General features: G+C 45.1%; 2 protein-coding genes across 2 annotated transcripts in view; one reads left to right on the forward strand and one right to left on the reverse strand.

Moving 5' to 3' along the window:
- The first annotated feature begins 4,185 nt into the window (after nt 1-4,185).
- arpc5b (actin related protein 2/3 complex, subunit 5B) lies at nt 4,186-8,358 on the forward strand. Its single transcript, XM_076727061.1, has 4 exons — nt 4,186-4,456; nt 5,625-5,697; nt 5,827-6,003; nt 6,156-8,358. The coding sequence occupies exons 1-4, from the start codon at nt 4,317-4,319 to the stop codon at nt 6,216-6,218; spliced, it is 453 nt and encodes a 150-aa protein (XP_076583176.1). The 5' UTR covers nt 4,186-4,316; the 3' UTR covers nt 6,219-8,358.
- Nucleotides 8,359-9,369: 1,011 nt separating this feature from the next.
- Nucleotides 9,370-18,513, reverse strand: part of hmcn1 (hemicentin 1) — an 81,720-nt gene continuing 72,576 nt past the window's right edge. Inside the window, exons 87-107 of the mRNA XM_076727183.1 lie at nt 18,175-18,444; nt 17,802-17,972; nt 17,545-17,715; nt 16,817-16,987; nt 16,484-16,654; nt 16,141-16,311; nt 15,795-15,965; nt 15,560-15,706; nt 15,254-15,391; nt 15,009-15,130; nt 14,527-14,764; nt 14,284-14,346; nt 13,978-14,097; nt 13,739-13,873; nt 13,199-13,312; nt 12,889-13,014; nt 12,653-12,781; nt 11,167-11,529; nt 10,881-11,000; nt 10,652-10,778; nt 9,370-10,565 (exon numbers count right to left, since the gene is read on the reverse strand). Coding sequence (XP_076583298.1) covers nt 10,199-10,565; nt 10,652-10,778; nt 10,881-11,000; nt 11,167-11,529; nt 12,653-12,781; nt 12,889-13,014; nt 13,199-13,312; nt 13,739-13,873; nt 13,978-14,097; nt 14,284-14,346; nt 14,527-14,764; nt 15,009-15,130; nt 15,254-15,391; nt 15,560-15,706; nt 15,795-15,965; nt 16,141-16,311; nt 16,484-16,654; nt 16,817-16,987; nt 17,545-17,715; nt 17,802-17,972; nt 18,175-18,444 — 3,605 coding nt within the window. The 3' untranslated portion in view covers nt 9,370-10,198. The remainder of the gene's footprint in view (nt 10,566-10,651; nt 10,779-10,880; nt 11,001-11,166; nt 11,530-12,652; nt 12,782-12,888; nt 13,015-13,198; nt 13,313-13,738; nt 13,874-13,977; nt 14,098-14,283; nt 14,347-14,526; nt 14,765-15,008; nt 15,131-15,253; nt 15,392-15,559; nt 15,707-15,794; nt 15,966-16,140; nt 16,312-16,483; nt 16,655-16,816; nt 16,988-17,544; nt 17,716-17,801; nt 17,973-18,174; nt 18,445-18,513) is intronic.

Here is an 18,513-nt window from a genome sequence, read left to right on the forward strand (position 1 = left end):
ACAAACAGAACTGCTTTTTAAACATTTCATCAATCATCTGTTTAGAATAGTAGAAATGGTGCATTTCATCCACAACAAAACGGCCTTTTGTTCAAAATCTGTTTCCACATATTGAGTCATATGATGAACGATAATGAACAAGTCAGTTTCACAATTAAATCACTCATATTAATCTAAATATGGCATAAATGGGTCATTATAATGAGTTTGTTCATACAAATGACAAAACAAAACTTCCTCCCTTGTTTCTATTCGTCCGGTCATACAGACAGTTTGGTTTTATTTGTCCAGATTTTGAGGTGAAACTCAGGGCTGGAGACTTGTATATTACATTAAATGCTGCAATTTTTTGCACTGCAAGGACTCTTTTGTTAATGATTGTGCTAAAAATCTGTTCTAGCTTGCCTCATATTCATAGTCTAGTCACTCATAGTCTGCAGTTTTATAACGACTGTTAATATTTTAGAATAAATCTCAAGGCCAAAAATGTTACTTTGAAAGATAAACTCTCTTCAATTTACCTCCACTGCACGGAGGAGACAGCGCAAATAAAACCAAAACTATGGGCCGAAAACAAGTGGGGTTAAATGAGACAATATAAACCTTTAAACACAATTAAAATGGTGCATGAAAGAATTATTTCACATGTGCACCACAGGCAGAAATCTCAAAATGGGATAACCTGCATAAATCAAACCCAAACTATCTGCATCTATGAATAGATGAATGTGTCATCTAAAAGCCAAAAACATGCGCATCACTTCTATGATCATGTCAACACGCTCTAACTTTAAGATCAATGCGATATTACGAAACAACCCAGGGAACCACTTTCACCTCCAGAGAGGAAGAAGCCACCCACCGTCTCTGCCTGCCTGAAGACCTGCTCCAGCACGGCCCCCGCTAATTCATTACATTCCCCAATTAAATCATCATCCAGGAGCAACGTTCCCCTCATGTGAAAGTACTAATTATGTGCTTAGGATACTTTGCTGTGATGTTAGTCCTTTTCTCTGGCACGGAAGCACCTGGCCCGGCGCCTGCAGATTTGCTCCAGCACTGAGAGCTGGAGAAGCTCCTCAGAGGCCATTTGAAGTTCCTTCTCCTCCTTCTCCTCTCGCTTTCAGCGTGCACTGTACAGTAGGAGGGGAAGATGAAATATTGAAAATTTCCAGGGCTTGTTAATTTGCACATTCACGTGAGGCTCATGTATGTGCCTGCATCCTCGCCTTTTGATGTGTTGAGTCATTCACATAGCACAGATGGGTTGGGGCCCTCCACAAAGCCCGCAATGAGGACAGTCATGACCAATGCACGCAAGGCTGTGTGAGTGCGTGTGTGTGTGTGCGTGTGTGTGTGCGTGTGTGTGTGTGTGTGTGTGAGTGAATGAGACTTCTCTGTTTCACAATCATCCAATCCTGCTATTCTGAAATGTGATATTCAGCCTCACTCTTACATAGTCATGCTCAGTGCAGGGAGTAACACTTTCTCATTCCTCTGTAACAGACCCGCTGCCTTCATGGGTCAGATATGACGTGTGTGTGTGTGTGTGTCTCTCTGTGTGTGTGTGTGTGTGTGTGTGTGTGTGTGTATACTTGTACTTGCTACATAGGGAGGACAAGTTTTTAACCAACGGAGTGAGGACATTTTTGGAACATGGGGACATTTTGGCTTGTGCTGCAACTTAAAAGAACTGCTTGAAGGTTTAGACTTGAGTTTAAGTGTTAGGGTTAGGTTAGGGTTAGGGTTAGGCTTGGGAATTTAGCTGTGATGGTCAAGATTAGAGTTCGGGGCTAAGGAAGGCAGTATGTCAGTGAGGGCCCTCATAAATGTAGAAGTGTGTGTGCAGGTGTGTGAGTGTGTCTGTGTGCATAGGTGTGTGCGTGTTGGCGGGAATGGGAGGTCCACAAAGGGAAATACATCGACTGGTGTTATCCTTTCCCCTCCCGAGGCAAGGGGCCAGCAGTCTAGACAGGCCAGATAAGGAAATTAAAAAAATTCCACTTCCAGCAAAAAAAAAAAAAAAAGATGTTCATTAAACATAGGTGTGTCCAACTTTCTTGCCTTCCCAGAAGAGGCTTGTGTGCTTTGAGCTTATTGGTCAGAATCCATACCAGTGAACCGTGTGCCTGTTAGCCATGGCAACAGCACAGGACTCCCTGCCAGACTTCAGCATGAGCTCAGAAGAGTTTGAGGATGAAAAGCGCCAAAACTTTGACCCTGTTTGTCTTGCGGCTTGACAAGCGGATATGTCTGTTTGTGTTTATTCCAGCTCACCGTTCTGCTTCAAATAAAGATGAGTGTGTGAATTAGCAACATGGAAAGTGTGTCTGACTTCCTGCAAAGAGAGAAGTGCACCTCAATGTGACGCAGGAAGGCTCTGACATCACGGAGCTGATGTGGTGGTCCGTGGGATCACAGGCCATTAACTAAATACTTATACCACAGCTGTGAAATGGTCAGTGGGCGCTGTGACTCAACACACACACACACACACACACACACACACACACACACCAGTGCGGCTTGTGTAGATCATCTGTTTGGATTCCAGAGGATAATCACTGCAGCAGGGGTATCTGGGTCCTATCAGAGTAAAAGCCCACACAGTCATAGAGGTGAATTATATGCTTGCTATGTAGGGGTATCACACACTTACAGCACCCCTGTGTGTGTGTGTGTGTGTGTGTGTGTGTGTGTGTGTGTGTGTGTGTGTGGGAGGCTTCTTCTCTGCAGACTGTCCTATCAATGATATGAGAAGTTGCTGGACACTGTAAATGGAGAGATAGTGTAGCTCCATTAATTCAAGGCTGGTCAAACACACTGTTGAACGTTGCTTGATAGAAACATGCATGTAGGCTCTGAGGGTTATTCTCATGGTTCACAGTCATACTTTGCTGCATCATTTTGCTGAAGGCTGAAGAAACGTGTATAAGTGCTGACAGATTTATGTGAATTTTTCCATTCTTTTTAAAATCCAGTTTCCTAATAATCATGAATCTAAACTGAAATTGCTCACTTTTAAAGTTTTACAGAAACTTATGGTATACTTTTTAAATAATGTTCAGCAAATTTAAACTATCTTGTAAGAATAAGACTAAATTTCATTGCATACAAGTAACATGACAATGAGGATGAATTGAAATGAAGTTTTCTGATTCTGATCATATTTGTATGTTGGGGGTGGGGGGTGGGGGGGGGACATACAGCAGCAAACATAACGAGGATCCAGAATAATAATAAAAAAAGATAAAACTATTAAAACAAATACATAAATTTTGTGATTTATGGGTTTGTTTGTTTTGTTTTGTTTTGTTTTTTTGTTACAAAATGTTCAGACTAAAAGGTCCTGCTTGGAATTGTTTACAAAGACTATGAAAGATGGCAAAAGGGTTGGCACACTCAGATTTATGAATGTGTGATTATTATGTTAGATATGTTATTATAAATAACATAGTTAAAAAAATATATTAATTACAAATAGAGACAAGAAAAATAAACAAAATAATAGCAGGGCTGTACAGTGAGGTCATGTGCATGGTAATATTTCTGGGATTATGTTTTTTTTAAGGTTCACACACACACACAGACACACACATATACATACACACACTTACACAAACACACACACACACAGACACACACATACACACACATATATGTATGTGTATGTATGTATGTATGTATGTATGTATGTATGTATGTATGTATATGTATACATATATACATACGTGTGTGTGTGTGTGTGTGTGTGTGTGTGTGTGTGTGTATATAGTAATACATGGTAACACACACACATACGCACGCTTTTGTTTGTTTTTGTTTGTTTTGTTTTGCTTTACATATCTGACAACATTGAGAATGCTCTGTAAGCATGTTAAAATATACAGAAAATACAATTCAGCACTTAAATAAATAATAAAGTAAAAATAAAGGGGAAATGGTGTGAGTTTCACTTAACAACAATCTTGATGCTGCTTCGTCAAAAATGTGCAGACTCATGAGCGAGGAAAAGGGACGTGTTCGTGAGTGTGACGCGTTCACAGACAGTGGAACCATTTCTTATGTTTGATCGCCCTCCTGCGGACATAAGTGGGAAGTGCAGATAACAGTTCGCAGTATCACATGACCCCGTTAGGTGGCGATGTCGTGTACACGGAAGCAAAAACCACACACAGAAAAAAGGGGAGGAAGTCAGGAACCTGCCTGTCTGTGACAGCCGTATCAAAGAAAAGCACCGCTAGAAAAAAGGCCGGGCTTGAGCTCCAACTCTTGTCCTTTTCGGCGAAGAATCAGACGCTCAAACCGCCACCGACATGTCGAAGAACACCGTGTCCGCCCGCTTCAGGCGAGTGGACGTGGACGAGTACGACGAGAACAAATTCGTGGACGAGGAGGACGGAGGAGAAAACCAGCTGGGTCCCGACGAGGCAGAGGTTGACTCCCTCATCAGGCAATATCCTTTCCGTGATTAGCTAGCCTGTCTGTTAGCACACACGACCTGCCAAGGAAAGCAACGGTCGACAGGTCTGCGTGTAATCAGGCCTGCGATTTATCTGCTAATTGCCTCGATATGTGTCTGCTGTTGCTGCCTGGATGAATGGGCGTTTAGGAAGGAGGCCAGTTACTGTCCAGACTTGCCTGGCAGTCACATTCCAGGGATGTCTGCCCCAAGACACAGCAGGCTCTTTATGGATATTAAATTCAAGCTAGTATGCGTTTGTAGAACCGCAAATTTCCTCCTTAAAGCCTTCTACTCACCGGAGTGTCTTTACAGATTGGTGCGACTTTGTGTGTCTGCAGGTTCGCTGTTACAGCAGCGGGTTTGACTCATGTGCTAACAGCCTGTATCCTCTTTGCTACAGCACTTGCATGAACAGCAGTTATTCTGGCTATTCTGAGCATTCAGTTTTTAGTCTCAGATGCCTTATAAGGCCTGGACGTGCTCCACTTCCTCGTTGTGTAAGATTTCCTCCCACCTCATGTCACAGTGGAGGAGATTTAAAGGAGAGGTTCACAGTTCTCTCAGTCTGACAGTACAGTCCTCAAAATATGCACAGAAAGCCAATTCTGACATGTCTGTCAGGGCAGAGTAACATCCACTGTTTGTGCTCCTCGCCCACCACTGCAGCTCAGCAAAGACACCCTGCTGTGCTATAATGAGTCCAACATGGAGCGTGCTTGATTTGTTGAAAAATGTGAACCTGTCCTTCAAGGTGTGTATGCATGCATGAAGGCAAGGCAGTGTTAATTGCATTTGCACCGTTCCTTACAGGCAAACTCCAGCGTGCTTTACATGAAATTGCACCCACCCAAAGCCTGCGAGGACCCCACAGCCATCCTGCAAACAGACACACACCTGGATTCACAAATCATGAGCCTGGACAAAACCCGAAAGGTTTTCATTTTGCTTTTGAGATTTGAGACAGTTGTGACAGATCTCAGGCCATCAGGCAGGTTATTATTCATAACGTAACCAGACCACCACCAGATCTGGCCTCTGAGCACAGTCAGAGATCAGAGTCTTTCAGGGTATTGTGATGGCCTGACACTGGCCTCATGTGTCATATTTTGGTGTATTGGCCCCTGCTGTGCTGCGTTGCATCCTTAACCCCCCCTTGCACAGGAAATCTCATGGAGGCTTTGCACGCAGTTCTGAAGAATCCGCCGATCAACACAAAGAACCAGAACGTCAAGGTGGGTTTGGGTCTTTGTCAGTGAACAGTGGGGGACATGAGCAGTGATGCAGAGTTGTGGAACCTGGCTTGTCATGAGCTGGACTCGACCTCGTCACCTCCTCACAGTTTATCTTCCTTTTCTTTTCAGGATCGTGCGGAGGGTTTGGTGCTGAAGGTGCTCAGCGCCTTTAAGAGCAGTGACATTGAGAAAGGGGTGCAGTCCCTCGACAAGAACGGCGTGGACCTGCTGATGAAATACATCTACAAAGGCTTCGAGAGGCCGTCAGAAAACAGCAGCGCGGTCTTACTGCAGTGGCACGAAAAGGTGAGTATTCACACACAGGGAGGGTTCCATGAAAACCTTCTCCTCTAAAGAATGAATATGTCTGAAGAAGCATCATGTTAGGGATCTGCGTTTTGAGGCCACGGTGGGACTGTAGAGACAGCCTGACCTTATTTCTCCCCGCGTGTCTCCAGGCTCTGGCGGCCGGAGGAGTGGGCAGCATCGTCAGGGTACTAACAGCGAGGAAGACGGTCTAGAAGAGGAGCGGAGGTCGAATCAGCTCGCTCCACATCGCTGACAGATGCAGGAGGGCTGCATCTGCACTGTACTGTACATGTAATCTAACAGACGGCATAGGGACTCAAAGGAACAGCTGTTTTTTAACCCAGTGTGAGACTCTGCTGCGTTCAAGGCTCGACTGAACACAAAGTGAAATCTGGGTCGCATTCAGTTAAAAAATGGCTTTTCTTCTTTCTTCCTATGCTTGATCACAGCCTACTAAATTGTATTCCTCACAGGGTGCTACAGATAACTTCACCCCCCATGTGTCTGTGCTGCGCCCCTGATCTATTAACACCCCCCATGTCATTCCTGTACAGCACACGCTCATTGTGCACACCAGTGGTTCCCGACCTACAACGCAGGCGAACACGAAACTCTCTTTATTTTCTGAGACTTCCCTCTTCGCTTTTGTCTTGTGAACAGTAGACCACCTTCGTTTTTAAGCAGTCACACAAGCCAAAAAGGTTGGGGGCCAGCGCAACACACAGCACCCCCCCCCCCCATTGACCTCCACACAAACACACACAGACGGCTTCAGCTTCGTTTCTCTCAGGAAAACTCTCTGGGTGTTTGTTTTGCCGTCACTCTCTTGTGTTCTGTCTGCAGCGGAGACTTCCTGGTGGAATGAAAGCCTGATTCTCTGTCAGTAAATCCTCTCGCTGCCTCTCTCGATAACACTTCAGCAGCGGGACTCTCCTCAAAAGCACAGTCACAGATGGAGGGTGGTGGATTTGCTCACGGGGGTGAGCCATGCCACCCGGAGGAGTGGGGGGTTGGTGTCATCCATCCATCCTTTTCGCGCTGCCTGCTGCCCCAGTTAAGGATTATTACCCACGATGCATCTCCACCACCACTCTTATTAATCCCACTTTACTGTTCCTCACATGCTGTGTGTGTGTGTGTGTGTGTGTGTGTGTGTGTGTGTGACGTCTCTCTCTGCTTCGGGGCAGCATGAGGCTCTGCTGTTCACAGGAGCTGCAGTTTGTCTGTACTTTCAGGAAAACGACCCTGAGAATCCTTTCTCAGATTGCTTTTTTTTAATTTTGGTATTTAACGGAAAAATAATCTAGGATTAAACATTTTCCTTTTAGTTTTGTTATCGTTTTATAGTAATGATTTTTGCCTCAAGGCCAAATCCCTGCTCGACTGAAATGAAACAGCTTAAAAGGGTTGACAGTATCAAGAGAGACTGAGATGAGATGAATGAAACTCTCTGACAGTAGAGAGGGAATTTTGCGTGATTTAAAAAAAAAAAGAAAAGAAAAAATTTTCGGTTGCATGATCCCACTTTTAAGTATTTTCTCAAGCATTTCATACCTGTCTTTTGTACGTCTTTATGTGTCTCTTCTGGAAAAATTAAGTGGTTTTTGTATCGAATCAGAGTTTTAATCCTCCACACATGGTATGTTCTGGCAGTAGGAAGTCGTCCTGTTACCAACACATACGTTTTTAATTTCCATGCGTTTTATAGAATGAGGAGGAAAACTGGAAAAGTTCTGTCTGCCTTGTCAGACGGATTCTGTTGCCAAATGGTTTGTTTTGCTTTCATGGAAATAATGTAGCTTACATGGATGATTTAGTCGCCATTGTGTGAATTTTAACAACAAGGTGGTGGAGTTGTAACTATAAACACTATAAATGAACATAAAAGCAAAGCGTGTTACGGTTCAAACAGCCGCTCCTCATGTTAGACGTAGTGGTACGAGGAGTTCACTTCCGGCATCGTGTTTCGTTCCTGCTCATGTCCAGCCGGACGCTGAGTGGAGTCTCTCACTGGATGCTGCAAAAGCATCATCGCAGTCGTGCTTCACTCACGAGTTGTTACCAGTTGAGATTGAGACATGGCTCTTCACGTTTGAATGGTGTCATCAGTGATGATGCATCCAGACATTAGATTCCTTCTTCTGATGCAGTAACGTCTAGTTTTACATGAGAAGGAGAACGGCCCGCTTTCTCCTCCTGCTTCATGTATTCTAGCCGGAGATGCTCTTCAAGCCGAGGGCGGGAAGACGAGGGAGCGTACCAAACTGATGTACAAACTGCCTTACTCGATATTCCTTTTTTATGTTTGTGCTTTTTTGACAAAAAAATAAAAGGTATGAATGCTGATCATGACCACGTCTCGGCCTTTGATGATGTTTCACATGCACATGCTCAGTATGGTGAATGTAAGTCAGGGCCTGTATGAACGAATCTCTGCAGGAACTACTATTGAAAAGTCCACATTTGCCAGGATCCTTTGGATGTTGCACCACTTTTGTTTCTTCTTTATATTCATTCAGGGCTACAAACAAGAATAAGGTTCATATTCTTCCATCCATCCTCATACTCTGAATTATTAAGACGTGATGTACCATGTCTGTACCAGCAGCAGAATTTCTTTACTGATCGAGACGCTTAACCATTCTTTAATTCCTCCTCATATATTCATACATTTTAATATATTAGATTGTTGTTAATTTAATACATTTACTGCTAACTTAATATGGATTTCTACTGGAGACATTCAGTATTTGAAACACAGAAAACTGGCTGTAAACAATTCCAAATCTCCACGGTTGCATGCAGTGTGCTTACACCTGGGACATGCTGCTTCATCATAACATGCAGCTTGAACTTTGACCCTCTTGCTCACACATCCCTCAAGCTTCGTGCAGCAATAAAATACTAATGTGGTAATTATACACACGAGCCACTACAAAAAAACAAAGAAAAAGGCAATTGAACGTGTTGTCATCTATCTGCGCTCTCGATGTGAAGCATCCTCCACTGCGCAGAGGATTGTGGGTCAGAACAGCCAGAAAAACATGCTGGCTTGTATACTGTGAAATGTGGCAGGATGCAGTTGCACATCCTGGTATTTTTTGGCGCACTGCATATGACATACTGAGTGTTGAGACATGCTAAATCTTTTCTCTGGCATAATAAATGGTGTAGTAGAATTGGTACTGGAACACAGCCCTTGCCTCTGATTGGCTATTCCAGAGCACACATCATTTATCATGTGATCACTTGAGATAATAATTCTATAATTCTATAATTCTGGCCCAGATGCGACCTGCTCAATATGCAGTACTGTTGCAGACATACATCACGCTTCATTTCAGTGTATATTCATTTATTACATTTTTATTACAAAATGGATACAGTAAGTACAGTATGGCAATACATTATGAGGAAAAAAACATATGTACAAGTCATAAAAATAAAATACATCTTGGTATCAACTATTGGATGGAGCAGTATGGCACATTGACGATGTAATCAGTGTAATGATTGGATAGGGTTTCTATTTGATGCACTGGTGTGTATGATAGGCCACTACCTGAGGACGCAGAACATGTGACAGTCAAGTTTTCTATCACCAAAATGAGCACCATATCTGAACAGTCATACCTCCGCTTTGGTGACTGATGACACAAGGGCGAAACAAAGGTGGGAACTGCCCATTTTTCTCGTTCAAGCACTTCCCAATAAGTTAATAATAGTTAGATGTAAATAAAAGGCTAGCGAAGGTTTCATGAGTAGGATTAAAGCTTACTTTCTGAGCCGGAGGATGACGCTTTGGCTTCGAGGAGCAAAATCTATTTTGATCTTATAAATAAATCTGAAGGGGGGGGAATAACAAGGCAAAATATCAAAAAATGCCGCTGAAAAAGTCCTGACAGACTGAGGTGACGATTCCTGGGATCAGAGCCAATAAATAGCCAGTTTCGTCCAAGCCTCCCACTGACCTCCAGTGGCCTGTGTGGATCCACTTTGAATCTACTTCCTCGTGTCTTCAGGGCTGGACGCACTCACTGGCCTCTCTCACACTTAACACAAAGTCCTTTTTTTTCTCAGTTTGTTTACTGATGCTTTTCCAAAACCACACCCACTCATTTATCTCAGAGGTGTTGCATGTGGAGGACGCGAGTCATCGCCGCACCTTTGTCCCGTGTCATTTAAAGTGCTCTCAGTAGGGGTAGGCAGAGATGGCGATATACACGATGAAGGTCGTCTGGTACTCGATGCCTCCGTCCTCGCTGTAGGAGAGGGCTCGGACCTTCATGCGGTACGTGTGGGGCTGTCGTAGCGCCTGCGTGGTGAACAGCACTCCCTTCAGGTTCTCGTCTCGCAGGGCAAACGGCAACGTGACGTCCTCGTCCACCACGAGGAAGGTGGTTCTGGGGTGCATCACTCCGTCCTGTGTGTAGGCCACCAGTCTGATGAGGTCCTGGTTGGCTGCGATGCCAAAGGGGAGAGACAGCAGCTTGTACTCCAGGGCGTAAGGGCTCAGCGCACACTCCAGGTCGTTCGGTGGGCAGTTCTTCAGGCAAAACCTGTAACACAGACAGCACATTTCAGCATGGTGTGGGGAGGTAGAAAAAAAAAAAAAAGAGTTAAGTGCATTTCTGAGAGGGTTTACCCTGTGGCTGGATCCCTCTGGTAGTTTGGCGGACAGGGTGTGTCAATACACTCGTAACTTCCTCTCATGTTAAAGCACATTCGGTTCGCTCCACACTGGATGTTCTGCTCCAGACACTCGTCTATATCTGCGCACACAGCAAACAGCTTATTGTTATTACAGGACACGCTATAATGAAGGCGTGATGATGATGGAAGGAAAGAAACGGGAAGCAGCTGGTGGTTCTCACCTTGACACGTCTTGCCGTTGGTCATGAGGCGGTACCCAGCAGGACAGAGACACCTGTGGCTCCCTGGTGTGTTCATACACTCGTGCTGACAGGCATCCCTCACCTCACACTCATTGATGTCTGTTGGTGTCACACACACAAACACGTGATACAGAGAAAATCAGAAAAAGAACAGCTCACACTTGCATGTTTACTGCAGGTCCTCAAGCAGCTCGGAGGCAAAGACAGTTTCTCTGTTAACCTTCATCCTCTCCTCATCTCAGCCCTGCCTGCCCTCCATAGTTACCTACGCAGGAGCCACCCCTGGACTCAAACCCCTGCTGACAAGCGAGGAAGCCCCGCTGAGGGGACTGTTCGGGATTCTCTCTGCGACTCCGGCTCCTGTAGCGCCCCCCTGTGGCAGCTGTGTAGGAGTGGAAGCTCTGAGAGGCCATGTTGTGGTACAGCCGCTGGTAGGAGCTGCGCTCAGGGGAGGACTGAGACGTTCGGTAGCCGTATGAGTAACTTTCATAGCTGGGCAGACGCTCCAGACCGGCGCAGGATTTGCCGTCGCCCAGCAGGTGGCGCCCCGGTGGGCAGGTGCACTTGAAGCTGCCAGGTGTGTTGATGCACTGGTGGGCACAGGGCTGCCGCTCACACTCATTAATGTCTACCCTCAGCACAAAGACAGACCAGCACCAGGAAAAGGCAAGAGGACAGAGTGACAGAGAAGAAGGATGGAAGGAGAAAAGGGGCAAAAATAATGCAGAGGAAACAGAAAAAGGTGATGGATGAAAAAAAATGAGGTGGTGCGGGTCATGAAAATAGATGAGGGAGATGAGAATGAGGGGGGGAAAAAATGGTATATGTCAATTACCCCACTGTACAGCAATACATTTTCATGTCCCTAAGACAGAAATGTATTGAGACTGTAGATAAATTGGTCTAGTTTGAATGAGAGACTGAGATTATATCCTCTCATATCAAATAAAAGTAATGCTTTGAAGATAATAACTTCAAATTCAGTTCTGGATCTAGTTAAAGAAATGATGAGGAAATGGTGTCAAATGATAGCAAATATAATTCACATTTGCTATCAGGTACAAAATCCAATTCATGCCAGATAAATATGTCACAAAGACAGACATCAGCATACAAAGTTAAAGATGTCATGAGGGGAACGGTGAGTGTGTGCCATTACAAAGCGACTCCAGGAAATAGCCAGATCCAAACATTAAGAGTTTAAAAAGTCACAATTGGAAGAGAGTGAATGGAAACAGAGTGACAGACAGAGCTGTGAGGTCGTGGTGCTGGTCTTCATATGGCTGATGTGTCAAAGGAGGACACTTCTCTTCCTCTGCAGTCCTTTCCTACCCTTTCTCTGACTCCTCTGACAGTGTAGTGAAGTAGACATCAATCTAGAGCTTTAGAGGACCTCATACATGCACTGAATCTTTGCCTCGAACATTTTGAGTTAATCGGCGGTTTTAGAGACTTAAGCAAGCACTGGCAGAATATAAATGTCCGAGCGACACCGCAGATGACAGCAGAGACATTTTAGACTTTAAACAGGGGTGAGTCACTGACACAAAGACAGAAGTATGCTGGCAGAAGCAAGCAAGCTGACGGGAAGCGTAAGAGAAGAGCAGCGCAAGAATGCTTCACACCTTTTAATCACTTAACATGCTGTGTGCTTTGGCAAATATCCTCAGCTAAACAGAACTACACACCAGCAGGTGGAGGTATCACCTGATGATGACTGACAGGGTGTGAGACAGAAAGGACGCACATACCGACACAGGGACGTCCCACTCCCTGAGATCTGTAGCCACGTGGACAGGTGCAGTGGTAGCTGCCTCTGGTATTCTCACAGATCTGATTGTATCGGCACTGATGAGTTCCATCTCGGCATTCATCGATGTCTGCGGCAGGCCAGAGAGGATAGAGACGTAAACAAAATGAAATCTCTCCGTGAGAACGACTTCAACAAATGCTCTCTGGATTAACGAGAAACACTGTGAGTACTCACCTACGCACGTCCCGTTGGCGCCCTTGGTCATACCATTGGGGCAAAGGTCAATACAGGTGTAACCACCCCGTGTGTTTTTACACTGCTGGTCTGAACGACAAACCCTCTGCCTGCACTCGTTTATATCTGAGGTGACGAGCGAGAGAAGAGGTCAAACCCAGAACTGAATTCTTCTTCAAATGATGTGAGGCCAGGGCATTTGACTGCACTGTTTCAAGCAATGCAATTACATTTAAAAATGCCAAAATAGTGACCTTTTATTATGAATGATACAGAAAAGGCTTCATATGGAGAGGTGAAGCTGCCTTACCGATACAGCGTCGGTTCCTGAGCTGAAAGCCCGGCTCGCAGGCACATCGGTAGCTACCAATTGTGTTCAGACAGTGTTGATTGCACGGATTGGACTCTTGGCACTCGTTTATGTCTGAGAAAAAAAAAGAAGACAAATGTCAGTCAATCAATCACTCAATCAAACTGTATTCGTAGAGCACCTTTCATACAGGTTAGTGTAGTCTGAAGAGCTTCACAGATGACTGACAATATGACAGAACAAGTGTAGACCATAACAGAGTGCAATAAATTAAATAAAAAACTAGATGAAAAAAAAAAAAATACAATAAATAGATTTAAAAGCTACAATAATAATAGCAATAAAATAAAAAAATGAAATAGATTGAATACTGTCTTGAAACCTTTTTCAATCAAAAGTCAGGCTGAAGAGGCGGGTTTTAAGTTTACATTTAAAAATTCCAACACTTCCAGCAGCTCTCAGGTCTTCACACTGTTACAGCGGCTCGGAAATAAAGTTTCATATCAGAAACAGCACATGTCCATCAGCTTGCTGACGTACCTGTGCAGCTGAGACCGTCAGCTGTTCTCCTGAAGCCGCGTCCACAGCGCATGACGCATCGGTAAGAGCCAATCGTGTTCTCGCAGTCCTGCCCGTCATGGCACACGTTCCCACCCAGCGAGCACTCATCAATGTCTGTGAGAACAAACAGCACTGAATCATTTAAGCCATGGCCTGATTGTGTAATAATCATGCCGACGGCACTGCTTCTGACTGGCGTTTGTTTGTGAGTGGTGTACCCTGACACGTCCTGCCGTCAGCTGAGATGGTAAGGCCTCGGGGACAAGAGCAGTAGTAGGTGCCCATGGCGTTGTGGCAGGCATGAGAACAAGGGTTCCCGACCTCACACTCGTTCTCATCTGCACAAATGAAATGATGCATAAACAAAAATGCTGCACAAATCAGAACAGATTTAAGTTCTGCTGTTGGATTAACTGTTAAATCATTTAAAGGTGCTTTTAAGTTCACTATGTGTCTTCAAAAGCAACTTTCAATAGATTTGAATGAGAGTTTGAAGCTGCCTAATATGGTGTGACAAACATTACCTGCACAGTAGGGCCCAGCAGACACCAAAGTGAATCCCTGAGGACACTGGTTACTGCGATCTCCTGCAACATTTCAAAGTTAAATTTTGATTAAGTTTAAGGCAAAAACATGCAGGGAAAAACTCAAAAGATCAGATGTAAAAGCGGGAAAATGGGGGAAAAACACAGAATCTAACATTGTAACACACCCTTAGTTACAATATCATTCCTACGTTCAGTCCTTACACAGACCAGTATTCTCACCTTTGGAGATACTAGCGTGGATGCTATACTCCAACATCTCCTCCAGGGGGTGATAGTGAGCGTTGATGGACGTGGCGTGCAGCATCTCTACGAGGTAGGGCATCTTGCCCTTGGACAGGTCGTAGGAGATGGTGTGGTTCCAGGAGTAGGGCACACTCTCCCTGTCGATGCTGAACATGCGGGTGGACAGAGCGTACAGCTGGCCCGGGCCAGTCTGGATGTAATCCTCTGTGTAGTCCTGAGTCCAATGAAGTGTACATGTGAGGCAATGTTTCAGTGTTTTGACACATTTCAGCTAATTTACTAGAAATCACGCATACTGTCATTGATATTTGGTATGTTGATGCTAAAATAGAGCTGAGAACACAGGTATGATGCTCTAAATGTGACAGGCTCAAACAGGCAACATAGAGCATTTGTTACCCTCGTAACATTTTTACTGCTTTTCCCCAGATTTTATACAAGATTTATTGTTCATATACCTTGACGCTGATGTCAGCATGTGAGGGCAGCTGCAGGATGTGTCCGTTCACTACGATGTCCAGTAACAACGCTCCATCTGAGTCCAGGCCTCTGGCAATGTGGGTCATCCTCAGGATCTCACCTACCAAGATCCAGGTCAACATTTACACTATGCTGTTAACAGCCCACGAGCACCATGCTGCTATGTGTATTTATAGAAATATCTCAAGTTGTACACAGCACAGCAAGGCCTGTCCATTCATACCTGTGGCAAACTCCACCTGCGTCTCTCTCCTGAAGATGCCTCCTGTTAGCGTGTAGCCGTTGACAGCCTCTCCTACTTCCTGTGCAGTGGTCCAGTAGACCGGGTTCAGGATTGAGATGAGCTTTCTCATTGCAGGACCTTAACAATGAAGGCAGAAGAGGGGCGTATTTCATTTATGATGAGATTTGTTGATAAAGATCAAGAGAACGACTTAGATGCACTTGTTGCATGTAGGCAGGTATTATTTGGTCCACATCACATCAAAAAGTAGAAGATTTAAACATATGAAGCTTTTGGTAAACTGACCTAATGTCCTTGGTACATTAGTAATAGTGGCCTTGGTGATTCTGCCACCAGACTTGCTGTCTGTGACGGTGGCGTTGAGGATGGCGATGCCAAACTCAATATCGTTGATGTTCCCTATGATGCTTCCTCGGGCCTTCTGGGGTCCACCTGACAAAAACAGAAGGCATTTCAGACTGCTTCCAGTGCCGCGATCAAATGCACAGATACACAATATATATTTACAAGAAGGCCTTACCTGGGCAGGCCTGAGGGTTACACCTGGACAGCTGAGAGGAGTCTCCAGGACATGGTCGACCACTGTTGCTAGGTGACGGACTGTTACAGAGACGGACGCGTGTCCTCTCTCCACCCCCACAGGAAGCAGAGCATTCTCCCCACGGCTGCCATGAACCCCAGTTACCATCGACTGCAATGGCACAACACAAAAACGTACAGTAAGAACACACGTTAACACAGAGATCATCATGCAGACATAAAGTGTATTACAGCTACTTCAATTTTCACTGAAACATGTGCATGAAAGAGCCTCCCTTCCCTTCGCATTGCTGACCCCTGAAACGGTCTCAAACATGCTGACTCACCAGGACAGTTGGCTGTGCTGCATCGTTGTATCTGTGTATCTGCACCTGCACACGCTCTCCCACCATTAGCAGGTCTGGGGTTGTCACATGTCCTGTAGCGCCTCATCTGACCCCCGTTACATGTCTTACTGCAGCTGCCCCAGCTGCTCCATGGACCCCAGTTGCCGCTGACTGAAAGAAAGAAAGTCAAAATGTCAAAGAATAGGTACATTACTCAGAAGAAGCAAAGAACCAAGATACAAAACAGACATTTTTACAGACACATATATAAATATACAGAGGATATATGGTTGCATTTGTAAAATTTAACCAGTAAGAGCAAATAAAAGGTAATATGACTCACTGGGGCAGGGGTCACTGTTACAGAAGTCAATTTGCACGTCGTTGCCTTCACACTGCCTGCCACCATGCTGGGGGGCGGGGCTTGTACAGAGGCGTGTCCTCTGTCTGGTGCCGCCTCCACATGACACACTGCAGGCTCCCCAGCTCACCCAAGATGACCACTTCCCATCCACTGGAGGGTACAAGAGAAGAAGAAGCAGGAGCATCAGTAACATGCTAACATGAAGTTTGAAATATTAAAGTCTTTCACATCCACTGGGGGAACACGCGTGGATACTGACTGAAATCTATTTTAATCTCATTCTACCGTACAGTACAATGCCTCGGCCCTCACCAGGACAAGGTCTCTCCTTGCACACTTGTGTTTGGGTGTCTGAGCCCTCACACTGCAGCCCATCAAATGCTGGGGGAGGATTGTTGCACAGCCGGATTCTGGACTGCATACCCTTACCACAGGACTCACTGCAAGGGCTCCATGGCAGCCAAGAGCCCCAGTTACCCGCCACTGCAGGACAATAAACAGATAGTCAGTACACACAGGCTCATATTTAGGTGGAAAGTAAGTGCATCTCCCCAAGTCGTGTACTGAAGTGCAATTTTTCAGGTACTTGACTTAAGTATAACACTCACAGGACCACTTTTTCTGCCTTATCAGCACTCTCACTTTTGATACTTAAAGCACATTTTGCTGATACTACTAATGTACTTTTACTTAGTAAGACTTAATAAGATGAATGCTGGACTTTTACTTGTGATGGAATATTTTTACACTGTAGTATTGCTAGTTGTATAAAGTAAGGGATGTGAGTGTTGAAGAGTTTCCACTACTATTGAAGCCCATTATCCTGAATAATGGAAGCTTGTTTGTGGAGAACTTGTGAAAATCACTGCAAATGAAATCTGAAATAAAGCCTGTTCATCGTAAATATGCAACTTATTCTCGGCAGTTACACAATGGAGATAAATATGAAGTTTTGTTTGTGTGGGACGGTCCTGCCAGTCGCAGCTCCTCATTCATACAGTCTTCTGCTGCATTTACAGCAAACATGTTTGGTTGCTCACCCGGACATGGTCTGACACTGCACATGATGACCTCCACTGCCTTCCCCTCACATGGCCTGCCTCCATGCTGAGCTGGAGGGTTACTGCAGATCCGAACCCTAGTTCTATTGCCCTGCCCACAGGTACGCGAGCACTCCTCCCAGACCGACCACTCTGACCAGTTACCATCCACTGTAGAAGGACAAAGGTACAGATTGAAGTCATTTGCACACAGTTTTCTTTACAAGTACAGAAACTGATTTTTACAACACTCTCACCTGGACATGGCTTCCCCTGACACCTGCGTGTCTCTGTGTCTGATCCTGCACAGTGATGCCCTCCATTGGCAGGTAGAGGATTGTTACACTGTCTCAGTCTCTTCTGGGACCCAACACCACAGGACACACTGCAAAGGCCCCACTCTGCCCACTCTGAGTAGCCCCCATGAACTGGAAAAATTAATGCACATTAACACAAAGCGTCTTTAGCCATTTGGTCAGTTCAGATGATGCTTTCTTCTTTTTCACTTCACTTTACAATTGAAGAAATAATGCCCTCTTGTTCATTTTAACTACATTTGCTACAGTTTAAAATGGAACTGACTCCAAAACATGATAAAACATAAAAAAATCCCCACAATGCCCAGCTCACCTCGCACTGTGAGAGTGACTCTAACCAGCACTGATCCTAGCAGGTTTCTGGCCACACATTCATATTCAGCCGTGTCCTCCTTCTGGGCACTGCTGATCCTGAGGGAACCGTTGGACAGGCTGGTGAAGCGGTCGTTGCCCAACAGGGGGCGTCCCTGGCGGGACCACTCTATCATGGGGACAGGCTCACCCTCCGCCTGACAGTTGAGCACAACTGTGGTTCCAGCATCCACCACTGTCTCCACTGGCTCCACTATGATGGTGGGTGCACCTGGAAGAAGGGCAGATCCATGTGATCAAGTAGATTTCACACATCAAGGGGAAGTACTCAGAAAATAGC

The sequence above is a fragment of the Chaetodon auriga genome, chromosome 3 (assembly GCF_051107435.1).
Source record: "Chaetodon auriga isolate fChaAug3 chromosome 3, fChaAug3.hap1, whole genome shotgun sequence".
Classification (NCBI taxonomy): domain Eukaryota; kingdom Metazoa; phylum Chordata; class Actinopteri; order Chaetodontiformes; family Chaetodontidae; genus Chaetodon; species Chaetodon auriga.